At 42.7% G+C, this 17,941-nt stretch overlaps 1 protein-coding gene across 1 annotated transcript in view; it reads left to right on the forward strand.

The window, feature by feature from the left end:
- Positions 1 to 817: 817 nt before the first annotated feature.
- FRMD3 (FERM domain containing 3) overlaps positions 818 to 17,941 on the forward strand; it is a 136,458-nt gene continuing 119,334 nt past the window's right edge. The window contains exon 1 of the mRNA XM_062640675.1: positions 818 to 1,101. Coding sequence (XP_062496659.1) covers positions 1,003 to 1,101 — 99 coding nt within the window. The 5' untranslated portion in view covers positions 818 to 1,002. The remainder of the gene's footprint in view (positions 1,102 to 17,941) is intronic.

The raw sequence follows: 17,941 nt of genomic DNA on the forward strand, positions 1-17,941 counted from the left end.
GCTGTTAGCAGTCCAGCAGGAAGCCGAAGGAAGAGATTACAGGACTAGCGGTGTTTAGGCTTTTCCACTGGATTTTCAAAGAACATTACATTCACACAAAACTACTTTCAAAATATGGACGCTTACAGGGGGCCAATGACAGCGAGGTGAAATGACTGAAATACACCTTGTGTGTGGCTGTCAACACTATTTTTCTCTTTGTAGACTTTCAGCCACATCCCATTGCGCACTGGCTGTGTTGCATTTCAGACTTAAAAAGGAAGTGCTTCTTTTCCAACACAGTGCTAATCCCTGTTTCAAGGTTTACACAACAAACAGGGCGAGACTGCTCCTCCTTAATGGACCGTTCTTTTCCCCTGAGGAAACAAGTTTCCAAGACTTGCCCTCTTACATGAAGTTGCATTGTTTTCTTCCGTTTCCTTACAGCGTACCCATCTCCTGTTCTAACTTCTGTAATATATAGAACAAAACGTCTACATATGTGTATACTTCACACGGCCCTCCTCCCGCGAAGGGCAGTGTTGGCGTACCTGGGGACCACGGGGTACCACTGGCTCAGGTGCACGCACAGCCAGGCGCGGCTCGCCTGTGGCGGAGAAGGCAAACAGACGCGTTGAGGACTGCCCCTCGGGGCTGCCTTTTTCCTGCATCCCGACGGCGCGGAGCCCCGTAGGGAGCCGAGCTGGGGTCCGCTGGGCGGAGGAGTAGCGGTGGGGAGCAGGTGAGGGCGGAGAGGTGCCGTGCTGGGGGCGGGCGCGGGAGAATGCTGAGGCCGGCCAGCGGAGCGCAGCCTGACGCAGCGACGGCCCCGGCCTCAGCGGGCGGGAGGATGGCGGGCGGTGGCTGGGCGCCGCGGGGCTGAGGGGCGGTGCCGCCACTGTGCCGTGCCGTTCTGTGCCGTGCCGCTCTGTGCCGCGCCGCGCCGTGCCGCGGTCGGCCGGGCGCCGCTGCAGGCTGGCCCCCTGCGCCTGCCTGAGGGGCGGCGGCGGGCGGGTTGCCGGGATGATCCGGTTCCGGAGCTCCAGCATCAGGTCGCTGAGCGCGGAGATGAAATGCACCGTGCGACTGCTGGACGACTCCGAGATTTCCTGCCACATCCAGGTGCCGGCGGGGAGAGAGGGGCGGCGGCGGCGGGGCGTCTCGGCGGGCAGCGGCACCCCAGCACGGGAGCGCAGAGCCGGGCCGGGACTGGGGCAGCTACCCTCCGGCGCAGAGCAGGTCGCAGGGCCCGGGCAGCGGCTCGGCGCGGCCGCGGCGGGAGCATCCGCACGCCCCGTTTCCCTGCGCGGGTCTCCGCGCACCTGCGGCGCGGGCAGCTGCGCCTTTCTCGCCGCTTCCCGCCGCGGCGCTGCGCCACGGCATTGCATGGCACGGCACGGAGCCCGTCCGGCCGCTGCTGGAGCCGCGGGATACGCCGTGCTCCGCACCCCCGGCACGGCATCCCCGCGGGCAGGAGGAGCCCGCTGGGCTTCGGCGACCTCCGGGAGAGGCGGTCCCCGGCGAGGAGGGAGACCTCGGTGTCTCCAGCCCCGTCCCGCAGCGCGGTAACGGAGCGCGCGGTGGGCGCATCTTGCGGCGGAGCTGGTGTTTGAGGGGACCTGCTCTGCGGGGCCGGGAAAGCCCTACACCGGGAGCGAGGCCCGCGGCGTGCAGATAGAGGAAACGCTGTTACAGAGGTGGTAGGCAGAGTTGAAAATGAAGTGCTGCTCCCCTTTCCTCTTCCTTCCAGGCAAAAGATAACTTATGGAAGGGTTTTCAGTGATAGTAGTTGTGCTGTTGGAAAGAAAGTCCAACTTGCTGTAGTCCCTCTTCTTAATTACTTAGTTCATTTTTATTCCTTTAAGCAATAACGATAAGAGGGCGAAGAGTAAGGAGCGTGGATTTCTGGTGTAGCAGCAATGTTTGTAGTGTGTGAAAGCAGTATTTCAGGTGTCCTAACAAGATCCAGACTCTGATGCGTATGGAAGTCTTACAGATTCTTAAACTGCAAGTGTTAGAAACCAAGTTACGCTGTTGTAAATTTCCATGGCATTCATAAAATCACTGAGATGAACTTGACATCCAGATCAGAAGATGCGAGTAGCTTTTCAGGATGTTGTTTGTCACTCATAGTCGGTATTTCTGTCTTTCTGGTGGTATAAAATATCCACAGGTTTAAATCAAGTTGGTGGTCTTATGCAGAAACCTACTGTGGCTGAAAAAAATCAAGTGCCATGAGATGCAAGCAACATTTTTTTCTTGGACCAAAAGAAAACAGACTAGACTAGACTAGACTAGACTAAAATAATTGTAAGGGACCTACAATTGTAATCTTGTCCAGCTGCCTGACTAGTTAAGCGCTGATCAAACGTTGAAGAATATTATGAAGGGCATTGTCCAAATGCCTCTTTTTAAGGCACCTTAGATGCTTGGGGCATCAACTACCTCTCTAGAAAGCCTGTTTCAGTGTTTGACCACCCTCTTCGTAAAGAAATGCTTCCTAATGTCCCATCTGAACCTCCCCTCGGGCAGCTTTGAACCATTGCCTCACGTCCTGTCACTGGATCCCAGCGAGAAGAGATCAGGAGCTCTCTCTCCACGTCGGCTCCTTAGGAAGCTGCAGCGAGCCATGAGGTCACCACTCAGCCTTCTTCTCTCCAGCCTAGACAAACTCATAGCCCTCAGCCTCTCCTCACAGGACATGGTTTCCAGTCCTGTCACCAGTTTTGTTGTCCTCCTTTGAATGCAATCAAGGACCTTTTACATCCTTCTTAAACTGTGTGGCCCAGGACGGCACACGGTGCTCGAGGTGAGGCTGCACCATCACTAAATACAGCAGATAATCACCTCTTTTGACCGGCTGGTGGCACTTGTTTGAAGCACCCCAAGATGCAGTTTGCCCTCCTGGCTGCCAGGGCACATGGCTGACTCACACTGCGCCTTGCTGTCAGCCAGCACCCTCAGGTCCATTTCTGCAAGGCAGCTCTACAGAAACTCCTCTCCTGATCTGTACCTGTGTACTAGTTTTCACTCAAATATTATGCAGCCTGGAAGTAACAGGAGATTACTGAAACTTGCACCTGTGTCGTTGTAGTGCTCTTGTTAATGAATAGCGTGGTTAAGAGATTGTAGCATAATGGGTAGGAAGCAGAATGGTCCTCGAGTATTTTTTCTCGGAGCCCAATGCAGTTTGGCATCTTTAAAGACTAGTGTCTTTAAACAGTGATGATTTAATGTCAGAATCTGAGCTGGTGTCATTACAGTTCTGTAGATTTGTAGTGCTCAACAGATTTACCAGTGCTAAGAATACGCCCTTTGATGCCCACAGGGTAGAAAGAAGTAGTCATTACTTTAGGTGTTACATTGTGCAAGGTGAGGAAATGAACTCAGAACCAGTTGAATCTTACTGTGTCCTGGTGGCTCATCCCACATGTATACAGGGGAAAAGTGTTTTAGGCTACAGCTGAATTTTTTTTCACTATTGTAGTTCTGAGGGTAATCCTGAAAATTGAATTCTATTATAAACTCATCTAGAATTGTTTTCCTGAGTCTGTACACTGACCAGAAATGTTTAAAAGGTGTGAATGGCTCCTCGTGTGTTTTTTTGTTTTTTTTTTTGTTTGTTTTGTTGTTTTCTTTTTTCCCCTTTTAGGTACTGAAATTCTGAACATGTAAATGCAGATCCTAGGATGAGGAACTACTTTGCTCTTGGTCACTTCAGCAGAAACATGCAATTAATGATGACATTTCATAGCTTTGACTTACCTTTCACTCCTTCCTATGCCATATGCTTTGAACTGCTAAATTCTATCTCTAGCTACCCCTTACCTATCACTGTATCTATAGAGGAGATATAATTTAGCTGTATAATTGATTTATCCTCTTGTATGTGCATAGCTGTGAAGACATTAGACTAACAAATCTCAATTCACTCAACTTCTTGTCTGTAGTCTTTCAATCAGATTTCTATTTGAAGTTCACAATGTGGACAAAACTTGCTAATTTCATTTTTGAATGGAAAAAATAGAAGTTGTGAGTTGTGTATATGCATATCGCTGCATATGCAGCAGGACAAATAGCCCAGATGATGCGCTTCTGGGTTAGCAGCAGAGATGCCAGGGTTGTGCCAGCTGGAACATGTTGGACAGCTGTGTTTTGGTCATTAAGAAGATAAGAAAGCCTAATTCTACAACACTGAGAAATGCCCAACAGAGTCTTTTAAGGACATGGGATGCAGTAAAAAAACAGTGATGACTGAAATTCTAGCTATGCATTTTCAGGGGGAAAGGAGGGGAGATACGCAGCTAGTCTGGATGGTGGTACATATAGCTGATGATTTTCTGCATTTTAGCACACTAAGTTTTGCCAAACCTTACTTTTTCAAGTATATCTTTCCAGCAGCTGGCTTGTACACATAGGATGGTATCAGAGGGCCTCAGTACCACTTCAGTGCAGAGATGTCAGCTAATTAAAATCACCGTGGATGCACTGTATGTCTTTGGCCCTGCAAAATGTACAGCTAGAAGTGTGTGTTACTCAGCTAAAACACTGGTATGTAGTTTAGAAAAAGAAGGCAGGGGCAGATCTACTTAGGTGCTGCATATATGTGTGTGTGTGTTTTTTTTTGGGGGGGGGGGGTGTGTGTTTGTTTTTGTCTCCTGATGCAAATTACAGAGTGTTTAGGAAGTAAAATAAAGTATGCTTTTGTTTTTACTGTTAAAGCAGTGTTTCAGCAAGCCAACAGGCTAATAAAGCCTGCTTTTGGAAATTAAGTTTTATAGCAGGCAGTGTAGTGACAGCATATGGGGTGTTGTGGGGATTTGCATTTGCAGACTCCAGCCAACTAGTTATCGAGCTGTGCAGCCGCCATGTAGGTCACCAAGTTGCTCAAGGCTAGGTTTGCAACTCAAAGGTCATGATTCAGTGTGTCGTCCTCATCATCAGAGAGAATTCGTTATTGCAAATTAGCTGAAGTGGTGACAGACACAGGAAAGGGCTAGGGCCGAGGGATGTTTAACTAATTCTTGTGATGACATTTATTTTCCCATGTTTTTTGTTTGTTTGTGAGGCCTCTCTGGGCCTGTATGTCGGGGCAGTCTTACTGCAGCAGTAAGGTGAAGTCATAGTGGCAACACTAAAACTGAGAGGTTATGAAAAACAGCCTGGAGAGCAAGTGGCCACTGTTTGTTTCCATGTGCAAGAGAGAGTGGTGACCTGCTTGTGCAGTCTGCCTGATAAAGCACAGAACCAAGGCTTGAAAGAGGGCACTGGGGGAAGCAGGTATTCAAAACTATTGGAAATGTGTCTGGAGCAGCAGGAAGACCTCCTTTCTGGAGGTACTAATGAGGTACTTATTTTCTGAGTCATCGGCATTATGAGCACTTAACTTCTATTTTTTTCAGGCTTCATGCAGTAACTTCACACATTTAATTAACCTTTTCATAGCAATAGCCTAAACATTTGTTGTGTTTTAATCCCAGCTGGTAACTAAGCCCCACAGAGCCACTTGCACCCACTCCAGTGGGGTGGGGAAAAGAATCACAAGGGTAAAAGTGGGAAAACTCGTGGGTTGAGATGAAGACAGCTTAACAGGTAAAGCAAAAGCTGTGCACAGAAGCAGAACAAAACAAGGGATTCATTCACCACCTCCCATCAGCAGGCAGGTGTTCAGACATCTCCAGGACAGCAGGGCTCCATCTCACATAATGGTGACTTGGGAAAACAAACACCATCACTCCAATGTCCCACCTTTCTTCTTCTTCCCCTGCTTTTATTGCTGAGCATGACACTGTATGGGATAGTCCATGGGTCTGCTGGGGTCAGCTGTCCTGGCTGAGTCCCCTCCCAACTCCCTGTGCATTCCCAGCCTGCTTGCTGGTGATTTGGGATGAGGAGCAGAAAAGGCCTTGACTTTGTGTAAGCATCTGCTCAGCCGTAGCTAAACATCCCATCTGTTGATAACAGTTACCAGTACTGTTTCCAGCACAAATCCAAAACATAGCCTCATACTACATACTATGAAGAAAACAAACTCTGCTCTAGCCAAAACCAGCACAGTATCTTAAATAGTGAGGTTAGTTTTGTTTATCTATTTATTTTATTAGTTTATCCTGTAGGATTACTTGTGCTTATTTCAGTTCTGAGTAAAGTTAACTGTCAGTATGATAGACTGCTATTAAATACGTAAGTACAACTTGGGTTCAGTGGTGCCACTGGCATGCTTTAGGGTGTGGGCTTCAGTATACCTCATTTAAGTGAAGTGACTACTGCTACTGTTTCTGTAAGTTTATAAAATTTTAGTGTGTATTAGTAACCATTATAACTCAAAATGTATTTATAAGAGGTTAATACAAAACTAAAAGCTCATTCGTGAAAAATGCTATGTTAAATGTTACTTACTTTTGAAATTAATGAAAGTTTTACTTTACTTCTTGAGCTGCTGAGGTCAAGCTATGCACAACCAAGGATAAAGTTGGCATGAATGAGGCTTTTCTCTCAGCTGGAACCTGTTATTGAGAGTGGTAGTGAACTTTGTTATCTGTGTGTTTATTTGTAGAAATACCGTATGACTGGATCTTCTTGTGCCTCAGCCCATATGTAAATTTGTGTGATAAGCAGGCCTTTATAATGATGCAGATTTTCCTTTGTGTTAGCTTTCCCAAACAAAAACCAGTATAGGTATCCCCCAAAATCCCCTGGCTATACTACTGATTTTTTGTTTAATGTATCTAAATGATTATCAAATTGCTGTTTAGAAGAACAAACTTGATTCTCTAAGTGCACCCAGCTTCTGAGCAAGGAGAACATGTAATTTTAAAAGCTGGCTTAGAAGTCAGGAAGAAAGCAAGCAGAGCAAAGCTTTGTTTTACTCGTGGTATGTTCTTAGATATTTTACCTTTTTTTTTTCTGAAGTCAAATTGAGGGTGACAAAATCTGAGAAGGTTCATCTGAGAAAGCCGCTGGTGGTCGAATAGTGTAAGGTGGCCTCTTAGGGTTATTTTTTTGTCCAATTCAGGAGTAGTTTCTGTGCAGTTTGAATGAATAATGCTGCTTTTAGTTTGGCTAAAAATTCACTTGATTTTTAAATCACCTCCCCCCCCCAATTGTGTCCTATCCTGTCTAGGTCTTTTTGTAGCACATTGATGACTTGAAACTTGCCTTCTTGCTTAATACTTTCTGCTTGGTCTGTGTCTTGCAGGCAGATGCTAAATTTAATAGAAATCTGCTAACCAGAGAACTCTTTTTAACATCTCTTTAACATTCCCATCCCTTAATAAAGTGTAAAAACCAAAACAGCATGCTGAAGAGGGCTGTGAAGTTAAAGAATAGTGACCATGAATCTCAGTGTGAAGATACGCAAAATGTCGACAATTTGGAAAAAGTGGGAAAGGGAAGGCAGCATGAGCATGAAAAGAGCAGAGAAGCCAGAAATGAGAAGGCGGCAGAGAACCATAGCTGCGGAAAGGGAAAGGTTAAGGGATTATGTAGACAGCAGGCAGGAGATTTAGTGAATATATATTTATCCTGTAAGCAATGTCAGAACTGTAAACGGCAAGTGCCTTGATCTGCTGGGATGATGCTGTAACAGTCCAAAATAGTAAGGCAAGATAAGGAAGGAGACGCAAATTTGAATAGATTCTGTGCTGTGTTCTGTTGACGCATATTGGAAACTGCGTACTAGGGCTTGTATTCTTAATTTCATGCTTGAGCCTCTAACTGTACAGTTACAACAGGTACTCTTGGTGACAGTTGCAGATGAGAAGCCTCTCTAATCAAGCTAAACCGATGGGTTAAAGCTACCTCTGTTGTCATTTTGTGCTTTTGATTAAATTTGCAGTAATTTGTTTTCTTTTTAATATCACTTATTGATGTGCTCTTAGCTCCTTCCAGAGCAGAAAAGGAAATAAGAATAGAAAGTGCTATTAGAAAGTTACTAGTGTGTCAGGAGTTCTCATTACAAACTAAGAAAGTAATTGTCTTGATGGATTTTGGCAGGTATTTGTGGAGGTCAGCATTTGCTTAACATTGGTTTCTCTATTTCTGGTAGGGTAAAAGTACATACGTACTTGTACTTCCATGTTGCTACCAGTTCACAAACTCTGTTCCTTCTTGTTTTTCTTAAATAAAAAGTTGGCTTATGCAGGATTTTATCCAGTATGTACTAAACTACTTTTGTGTTGGATAAGGATTATTAATGATGTTGAATTAGTTTTATTCCGCAGTCCATGTTGTCTTATTAATGAACGAAGTCTGTAATTTCTCTGTCCTAATGGTGATGATCTTGCCTTTTAACTGTGGATTTCCTGTGTATTGCAATTGACACTGTAATTCATGTTTTGATTGCTGGTAAATAAAGGTAGGGGAACTTGGATGTGTGCGTAAGGACTTGTCTAATCCAGGATTGAAGATGAACATGTATTTCAGTAAGTACAAACAGTGTAGATGTTAAGTATTTCAATATATTGGTGAGGCCTGGTGCTGCAGTGTGGAGGAAAAAAAATGTGAAAAATGCAGGTATGCTCAGACAAAGTTAAGGGACAAGCTAAAAGGATAGTTACTGCTTAAAAGTGTAAGTGTAATCTTTTCACTTTTACCCACCTTTTTGTTTTTCTCACAGCTTTGAATGCAGATTTTTACATTCTTTACTGTTGCACATGTTTGGATGCTGGCTGAACAGTAGGGGTGGAGCTGTAGTTATAATAAAAAGCAGCTGGAAAAGTCAATAATACCATGCAGCTTAGATCTCCAAACTGCAAATCGTGGGCTTGATCTCCTGAGGTGGAACGTGGCTCCTCTGAGATAACAGGGTGCTTTCTGCTTGCAGGAGTTTTATAGAGTCTTTCATCTTGAAAAAGCTTTTGGCACCTCATGAGGCTTAGACTTCTTACACCTTGAAATGCTTTCCTCTGTCTAGGCATCTTCAGTGCACTGATACAGATCTGATATAGTGGGCAGCTGAAAATCATCAATCATTTGGCAGACTTAATTGGCCAAAGATTAGCGCCAAAATGGATAATTGGTGAGCAAGTACTGTATTCTTTTGATTGTATTTGCATAGATTGACTAGGTCAGGAATGATTTAATAATGTGTATCAAAGCTCCCCATATTACCTTTAACAAAAGAAAAGATTAGTGGCTTTTCTATGGGAAGGTGAAATTGTGAGTCTGGATTTTGCCTGCTTGCTACTGGTTGTTGCTGGCCCCCTGGAACAGACAGTATATTAAAATCTCAAGGTTTAAACACTAAGGTTAAAGAATGAGAGAAATGACAGCTGATTTTTTAGTTCTTTCTCAAAAAAAAAACAGGTGGCATGTGAGGACTGGAGAGTAATTATGGGATAAAATGCTTGTTTTCTGTAGCCAGGACTCTGTTCTTCTGCATATTTTGGCTTAATAAATCAAATATACTGAAAATGCCTCTCTTCGTATTTTCCTTATTCTCCCTCTCTCTTTTTGCGCTCCCCTTTCACTCCCCCGAGTGGATAGTATCAACCTCTTGGCAAGGTTCATAGCATTCATAGCGTCTTTTTCTCCTTTTCCTGTTAAAGTCAAGCTGTTGCCAGATGACTTCTGCTGTGTCTTTCCCAGCTGCATGTGGAAAATATCTCCTCATAGTTCTTCCTTCAGCTGAAGCTGCTACCTGTTCCTTCATTCTTTGTTTGCTCAAATACAGCCTCATTTTTTTCGCTAGCCTTGCTTTCTCAGAGACCCATCCCAGACCTTACGAATCATCTTTTTGTTCACATTGGATTAACTTGTTCTTACTTTGTTTTAACTCCTTGTCTGACAGTGAAAACATAGTTGGGATAATTCAGCTGTAATTAAATCATTACCTTCTTTAATGTCATAAAAAAAAAAATAACCACCCAAAAGCCCCCCCCCCCAAAAAAAAAAAAGAACAAAAAAGAACAAAACCAAGCCAACCTAAACAAACAAAAGCCCCTAGACACTTTTCTTCCTTTACTTCTTTGCTGTTTATTTTATCCTTTCCAGCTACTGATATTCAGTCCATAAAAGCTTTCCTGTTTTCATCTTTTCAGGGTTTAACACATTGTCTTTGATGGAGGTGTGTTGGTAATCAGCCTTTGCTGTTTGACATAGATGCTATTCTCCAGCTAATGATTAATTATGGCAGTAGTAGACCAAGTGTAAACAGTAATTTACACTTACAATGTGATAGTAAACCATCTTACTCATGGTTGCTCTTCATGGGAGTTACTGAGAAACTCGATTAAGGAGGCCTCAGGGATGAAGAATGAACGCTGATGTTTTAGGACTCTTACATTTAGAGGAAAAGTTTCTCCTGACTGAAAATAATGCTGGAAACTTGAGATAAAATGTTTCACACCAATCTGCATAAGGTTAAGTGTATGTGTAAAGTTTCTCTGCGTTGCTCATAGCCAGAAATGAGAAGGTATGGGCTATATACCATGAGTTCTTTTTCACCAGAAGAGTTCGAAATCCAGCCATTCAGGATAGTTTCAGTAAGAAACTTAAGTGGCTGCAAAATGTTTGCTTGTTTGCTCTTTAAAGGCTTCATCTGGAAAAATGTTAAGTGAGTCAACATACTCATTAAAAACACTTGTTATTTTTCCCTTGTTTACTTGAACCACATGAAGAAGTAAATAGTCTGGATTGAAGACGTTCATTGCTTCTTGCGAGTATATTACCTCACAATGATAATTTGTCTCATAGCAACTCTCTTTGCAAGAGAATTGTGGCTTAAATAAAAGATTTGCACCTGGCTATCTTTTGTCCTGATGTTGTAATAATGTAAACTTCTATAAAAGGGCACACGTTGCAAAACCAACTTTGGGTATTTCTGCGTAAAACCATTTTAATACAATCACTTTGTATGCCCACTTTTTTTGGTCTTTCATGTATCTGCAACAGAAGCAAAAAAGAAATGGGATTCAAAATTAAAACAAACAAATACACAATTCCCTTAGGCCCCCAAATCCGAACAGTATGAGAAGAAATTACAACAGGACTTAATAATTTATTAAATATAAAGAGAACAAAAAGCAGTCACAAACAACTGCAAGTTAATGGTAAAATCCCGTGGAAAATGATACGTAAAGTTCAGACTGCAGTGGTGTATTTGCAGTATTTCCAGGCTTGGAAGCCAGTCTAACGTTTTTGTCTCTGAAATAGAGTTCCCATGTGAACTGCCTTGTGGGAATGGATCCTGGACGCTTCTATTTACCAGGCAGTGCCTGGGAATTGGTCAGCAAGAATGCTAATTGGCATGGACTGGAATTTTGGCAGGCAATGTCCTTGCAGTTTGCAAGCAGGGGTGGTGGGTTTCAACACCCCAAAATGCTTGAGGGTTTTAGTAGTTTTGGTATGCATGCAATCTCTGTTTTCAGAGAGAAAAAGAAAGATTTTGTGAATGACTTAAAGATATAATTTACAGTTCAGATACTAAACCATGTGAAATGGTAACTGTGCTCATAATGCTTTTAAGTGGAAAATCTGAAGTATTTTGTGGGCCATCTTAAACATTTGGTGGGAGGAATAGGACTGGTTTTAGTAGGTGTGTATAAAATAGCTGTGCTTAGGATCTGTGGCTATGATCTTGGATCTGAACCTGTAATCTCTTCTGGGATGACAGGTTCTTGATATTTATTTTTTTTTAATGCTCTTGTCAAGAGAGTAATACAAAGGTATTCCACAGGATCAGGACATCAGTTGGGGGTGGTTTTTTGTTGTTATTTTTACAGACACTAACCCCGTAATGGACTGAGAAACAAGACATGGTAGTTTATTTGAATTATTTTAATTGCAAAAATGCAGATGAGATCTCTATGGAGTGCTGTGCACACCATAGAGATCTACAGCACATACTTTTAATCCCATTTCTTTAGGCTTTTCAGGGTAAAAGACAGGTGATCCTTCACTTTCATTTTGTTACTTTAAAATTGGGTAACAAAGATAAATACTGCACAGTCAGAGAGTGATGGTTGCTCTTGCGTTAGATGGGTTAGTTACCTAACATGCAAGGTGAACTCTGAAGCTGTACAACGCCTGCCTGAGCTTAGCTGACTTCAGGATGACCTGGAGATGCTCAATGTGCCAATAGGTGGAGTGTACCGGACACACAGACCCTATTTGCTCCTGCTCTGTGTGAACTTTCTTTAGCTCCATCCTGGGGAAAGAGAGGAAACAGGAGAGGCTTTTACAGATGGTGCTGTGAGTGATTCAGCATGCAGACTCAGCTGCTCACATGAAATCACTCCATCAGCTTGTGGTGCCCCTGCCAGTTGCTAGGTGCAGATCCAGGGAGGCTTTTCTGTTTTGACTGGAGAATCCATTCACGTTGCCAGGATTTCCAGATTAGTTTTCTCATACCGTCTGGCAGTTGGGACTTTACAGTTACCAGAACAGAGAAGACTTGAGCAGGAATTGTCAGTCCCCATACCAAACGATGCTGCTGGTTTGTGGGCATTAAAGCAAAAAGAGTGGTACACCTAAGTGAGAAATGAGCAATAATCTGCACAGTTATTTCTGTGCATGTAGCAATTTTCATCCTATAGCTTCTTGAGAATCAGAGGCTGGTTTCTGTTTTACCCAGGAGAGTTTATGGTGTAATTCTGGGGAAAACACTATAAGGGAGTGCTTAATTCATGTTGTGATGACGAGAATATACAAAGTAACCTTTGTAGTTGGCCTGAATTTTAACTTAAGTAAAGGGGGGGAAAATACTACCGTAGGAGAAGAAATCCCAGGAGTTGGGTGCTGGTATGTGTGGGGAAGAGAGCAAGGCTCCAGCTGTGTTCATTGATTATGTGGTGCATTGCAGAGAAGATGGCAGTATTGACTATACCCTTCCAGTGTTCACACCTGTTTTTTGTTTTATTCTGTTATTTAGAAACTCTTTATAAAAAACAGGTTGTACCTTGGAAACTTCAGCTTCTTCACCTTCCTACTCATTAGCTAATTTATTCTTACCAATTTATTTCTTTTCCTCAATTTTAAAATGAGAAAAATCTTTATACTTTCATGGTCTGCTAGGCTGTCTCCTTTCAACTCATATTACATTTTTTTCTCCCTTCGCCAAAGTCTTAATGGAATTTATATATTTTTAAATTGACATCCACCACTTTCAGTCTGAATAGTGCAGATTTTTGCCTGTTCACTAAATTTATGCTGTTATGTGAACTCCTGAATGATACCAGTGTGGTTCAGGAAAAATGGAAATGTTTCTATGTTCTGCAGGGGTTTTCATATAGCAAGAGGAAACAAAATGATTTTTGAAAACTAAGCCTCCCTTCCTCCCTAGATGAATTTCCTGTTAAAACTCTTAATACCGCTAGCATACTCTTCTACATGAATATTCACATCTTTTTTTTTTTTTCCTCTAGGATTTATTTACACATCCTGTCTTGTTTACAGGAAATTATACATAATGATACATAATTTTTGTCATGAGGAAAAATAGTGGATATCTCATGTCCTGAAAAAAACAGATAAAACTGAATGTTTTTTTTTCGATTCATAATGCCAAAATATGTCTTCATATAGTCCTTTTTTATTCTGTGAATATTTATGCTGTTATTGCCTTGTGATTAGGGCTATCACTGTAGTCCAAAACCACAAAAAAGTTGTATTTCCTTTTCAGTTTTCCATTTCCATAGCCAGTAGTTTGAGAATAGAACTTTTTTTGCATATGATACGTTTCCATTAACTTGATTTTAAGAGCTCTGGCTAGCTGTATCTTTTATTGATAGGAAATTAAAGGGAAGATGCAGATGTGGGTTTAGGTTTCTTCCCCTTCTTCCTTCTTCTCTCCACCATCTATAGGTGGAGCTTTTGGTTATTTTGAGAGCACTGGTTTCTAGTTGTGATTTTGGTGCCCTTCTGCTTAGCCAAGCTGTGCTTCGGTTGTCCAAGAAAGATGAAAGCTTCACCAGGTGTTGTCCAAGAGGTAATATATTCTTCTTGATGTCCAGGCAGGTTGCTAATTATGCCTGTTTTGTCTTCACTCCCCTCATGCTCCAAACTGACCTCTGTGATTTTCTCACTGGCTGCCTGTCTCAGCACTACTAGAATTATTTGTATTACCCATTTCCCCTATGAAGCAAGCCTTTTTGCTTTCAGACTTAGCTACATGGCTAATCTGTTGAGGAAGGAACTTCTTTTTTTCTGTTCACTGCAGCAAAGTGGCTCTTCCCCCCTCTATTCCTAGTTGCAGGGTTTTTTTAAGAACAGGCAGCAAAGCACAGTGACATGTAAATCCTTTTTGAAATTCCTGATTCGCTGACTTGACAGTATGCAGGCAAGACAAGAAGAGCTATGTTCATGGTGAACCTGCAGAGCTGGTTTGTGCCCTACATACTGTTTGGCAGTTCTCTGAGAGATACAGAAGGAACTGCATTTTCTAACCTCTCTCTGCCTCCTCTGTCTCCAGAGGATTCACTGCTTATGCAGAAACAAAGTGTTTGCTGGAGGAGGATTGTGAGTGTTTTATCCTGCAGGCTGAAGGATGAAAAAAGGTTATGAATACAGGGGGAAGCCAGTTCAACAAATTCCGTTTTCCTGTTGTGTCCATACAGATTTGATACTGCTTTGTAATTAAAATTGGATATGCTTCTACAGAATATTCTTTTTCTCATTTTGAACTATGTAGCCTTTCCCATTTATTCCTGAAACAGAACAGCTAACCATATGTTTGAAAGAAGAAGGAAATGAAAGGGAAAATACTGTCCATCCAAAGGTACACTGGGATCCTGTAGCAATATTTCTTTGCAGAAATATATCCTAAGTTGAATTTTTTTGCCGAGAGAGAGGTTTCTGCTTAATGAACAAGATAATGGTATATTTCTGTTCAAAGTAAACATCATTCTGACACGTTTCATGACTGCAAGATATCTTATGCACTCACTGGAATAAACAGCACACAGGGCTATCTCAGGCACTTAGGTAATTGGTAATGTTGTGCCTGCTTTTACACAACTTTCAGCTAAATCAGGAATCAAACTGAACTCCAGCACTTGAGGGCATGTGGGGAGGATTTTTGACACTCTGGAGGAAAGTGAATCTGTAGAGTTTTAGTGATTGCTCCATCTATTCAGATTGCTTTAACTGGTACCAGATTTGCTGTAATATTGATGACATCCTTCACCTTGTTAATGGTCCAAACATAACAGATTGTATGCCGGTATTCTAGTTTTCTTCTTTATGTAGGGAGATCACAAATAAGGATTGTTTATAAGGATGTGAACTATGACTACAAATTCCACATGTAACCTGCTTTCTGTTTAAAACTCTGATTTTTGTGCCCTGGGCACATCTCATGTCTATTTATAGTGTTCCTACAGGGAATGCTGAGAGGTGTAAATCTGGATTTTAAGGATAAAAGCTGCTGTTGGGAGAGAGGCTATATGAGTTCTGCAAGAATGACTAGAGAATTCTCAAATCTGGGATAGAAACACTAATGCTTTCCCCTCTGTACATGTAGATACATTCATGTGGGAACACCTTCCCTGAGATTCCTAAGAAACATTCAGTTCCTCAGGTGACTATCTGGGATGGAGTGTCTGCTGCAGAACTCATGAATGAGAATGTGTTTTGCTAGATGCAGTCTGGAAAAATGAATTATCATTCAAATTAGTTACCTGCCTCCTGAGCCTCTCCCACTTTGCAGAGAGAGGAAATGGAGTTTGCACTGATCACAGCATAGCTGTAGCACCCTTTCCAAGTTTGCAGGGTCATTGTGTCCCTCCAAGTGTTCAGGAGAGATAGAATCATAGAATCAACTGGAAAAGACCTTTAAGATTATCAGGTCCAACTGTTACCCCAGCACTGCCAAGTCCACCCCTAAACGGTCACTGAGGGCCTCATCTATGTGGTTTTTATATACACTTTCAGATACAGCGACTCCACCACTGCCCTGGGCAGCCTGTTCCAATGTCTAACCACAGTCTTGGTAAATAAACCTCCCCTGGTGCAGCTTGAGGCTGTTACGTCTTGTCCTATCATTTGTTACCTGGTAGAAGAGACTGACCCGCACTTTATTACAACCTCCTTTCAGGTAGTTACAGGAGGTATAAGGCTCCCCCTGAGCCTTCTCTTCTCCAGACCAAACAACTCCAGGGCCATCAGCTGTTCCTCATCACACTTGTGCTCCAGACCCTTCAGCAGCTCCATTGCCCTCCTCTGGGCCCGCTCCAGCACCTCAATGTCTCTCTTGTAGTGAGGGGCCTAGAACTGAACACGGGATTTGAGGTGCCTCACCTAGTACAGATCACTGTCCTGGCCCTGCTGTCCACACTATTTCTGATACAGGCCAGGATGCCATTGGCCTTTCTGGCTGACTGGGTAGCCGAAGGATGTAGCTATCCAAGCTGTGTCTGCATTGTTGCTACTTCAGAGCTGGAGAGTATAGGTAACTGTGAACCAGAGGGATGTGACCCAGAGGGATGTTAAGTGTTAAGCTTTCCCATGTCTTGTGATTCTCACAAGCAGAGCTCTGACCCAGTGCACAGCAGTGCTCCTGCCAGACCTCAGGTACTCCAGGTAATTGGAAGAATTATGTTTTTCTGTATTGTTTACAAGATAACCATTCAGGAGTGTAAGTAGAGAAAGCAGGAGGAATTCAGAATTTCCAAAAATTACACCATATACCTTTCAGAGGCTTATAATTTGGTGAAAGCAGAATCATGTTTCTTCTAGAGCCCATTGTTCCTTAGTGCTAGTGCTAGTGCTAGTCACGGATTTTCAGTGTACCCTTTCTGCTTTCTTGCAAAATGGGCGGACAGTAGTTTTCCTCCACGTTAGTAATTTGTTTTTCTCTACCATATTATTATTTTATTTTTCCAGGATTTGGCATTTTTAAATGATAAGTGTGTGTCTTACAAGTTTGGGTGACTTTCATGAAGAATGTTTTCTATTTCATTTCTGTAGGTTTTTGTTTTTTTTTTTAAAAGACACCAAACAACCAGAACTCATACTCCAGTTGTCTCAGTATATCTAATGAATGCAAGAAGCTTACAGCCAGCATGCAAATGGCAGCTTGACACAGAGAATGAAACATTTGGAGTGCATTTCCATGGGCAGTGATAGCAGGGTTTACTGTGTTACCACAGTATTGCCTCAGAGCCTAAGTCATCAATAAGAACCCCATTTTGCTATGCAGACACAAGTAAGACACACTTCCATGTCTGAGGATACAGAGACGTAGTGGAATAGTATGCTATATGAAGAAACCAGCTTGCTTCAATTTAGATGAGAAGTCATACTTGAATCTGCATCTGCTCTTGGTTCATGGCAACCAGGAGGGAAAACAGTAGTCTGAAGCCTTTTTGCCTACACATTTTACTATGTTGAAGTTGGACAGTGTTCGCTAAGGCAGGTATTAATCTATAAAATCTTAAAATGCAGCTGAGTTACATTCTGTGCCAGCGTTCTTAATAAGACTGTTGCTTAGATGGGCATGGGCAGATAAAGAAACAATGTGGGCAACATGACATAGTTGTCTCCACACATTGTTATCTTTGCCAAAAAAGAGGGGTTTTGAAGGTCATAATGGAGTGTTTTGCGTTCCCTCCCTTGTGACAGAAGGGCTGACCTGGAAGGAAACATAGAGCCTCTTAGTTTGGAAGTTTGAGAAGTGGAGTGTGGGAGCTGAGGAGGGTAGATGACTGTTACCCTCTCTCCCTCAGCAGGAAGGAGAGAAGGAGGCATAAAGTGAGAGGGTCCTGATAGACAGGATTACAACTGGGTGAATTACAACTGGGAACAGATGGATGAAGAGTACCTGGTGGAACTGAAGAAACCACTGGAGGGATGCACAGAGGGCTACATTGAAGCAGCAAAGGGAGAAGATCTTTGCATCATTCTTTGGAAAGATACCAGTAAAGTGACATTTGACAGGCCAGAGGGTATGATATCAGAATAATGCAGTCACAAAATCATGGTAACGAAATAATGTCTTGTTTTATTATACCCTTATCTACTTAGA

This window comes from Pezoporus occidentalis, unplaced genomic scaffold (assembly GCF_034315485.1).
Source record: "Pezoporus occidentalis ecotype Australia unplaced genomic scaffold, CSIRO_AGI_Poc_V1 ctg117, whole genome shotgun sequence".
Taxonomy (NCBI): Eukaryota; Metazoa; Chordata; class Aves; order Psittaciformes; family Psittacidae; genus Pezoporus; species Pezoporus occidentalis.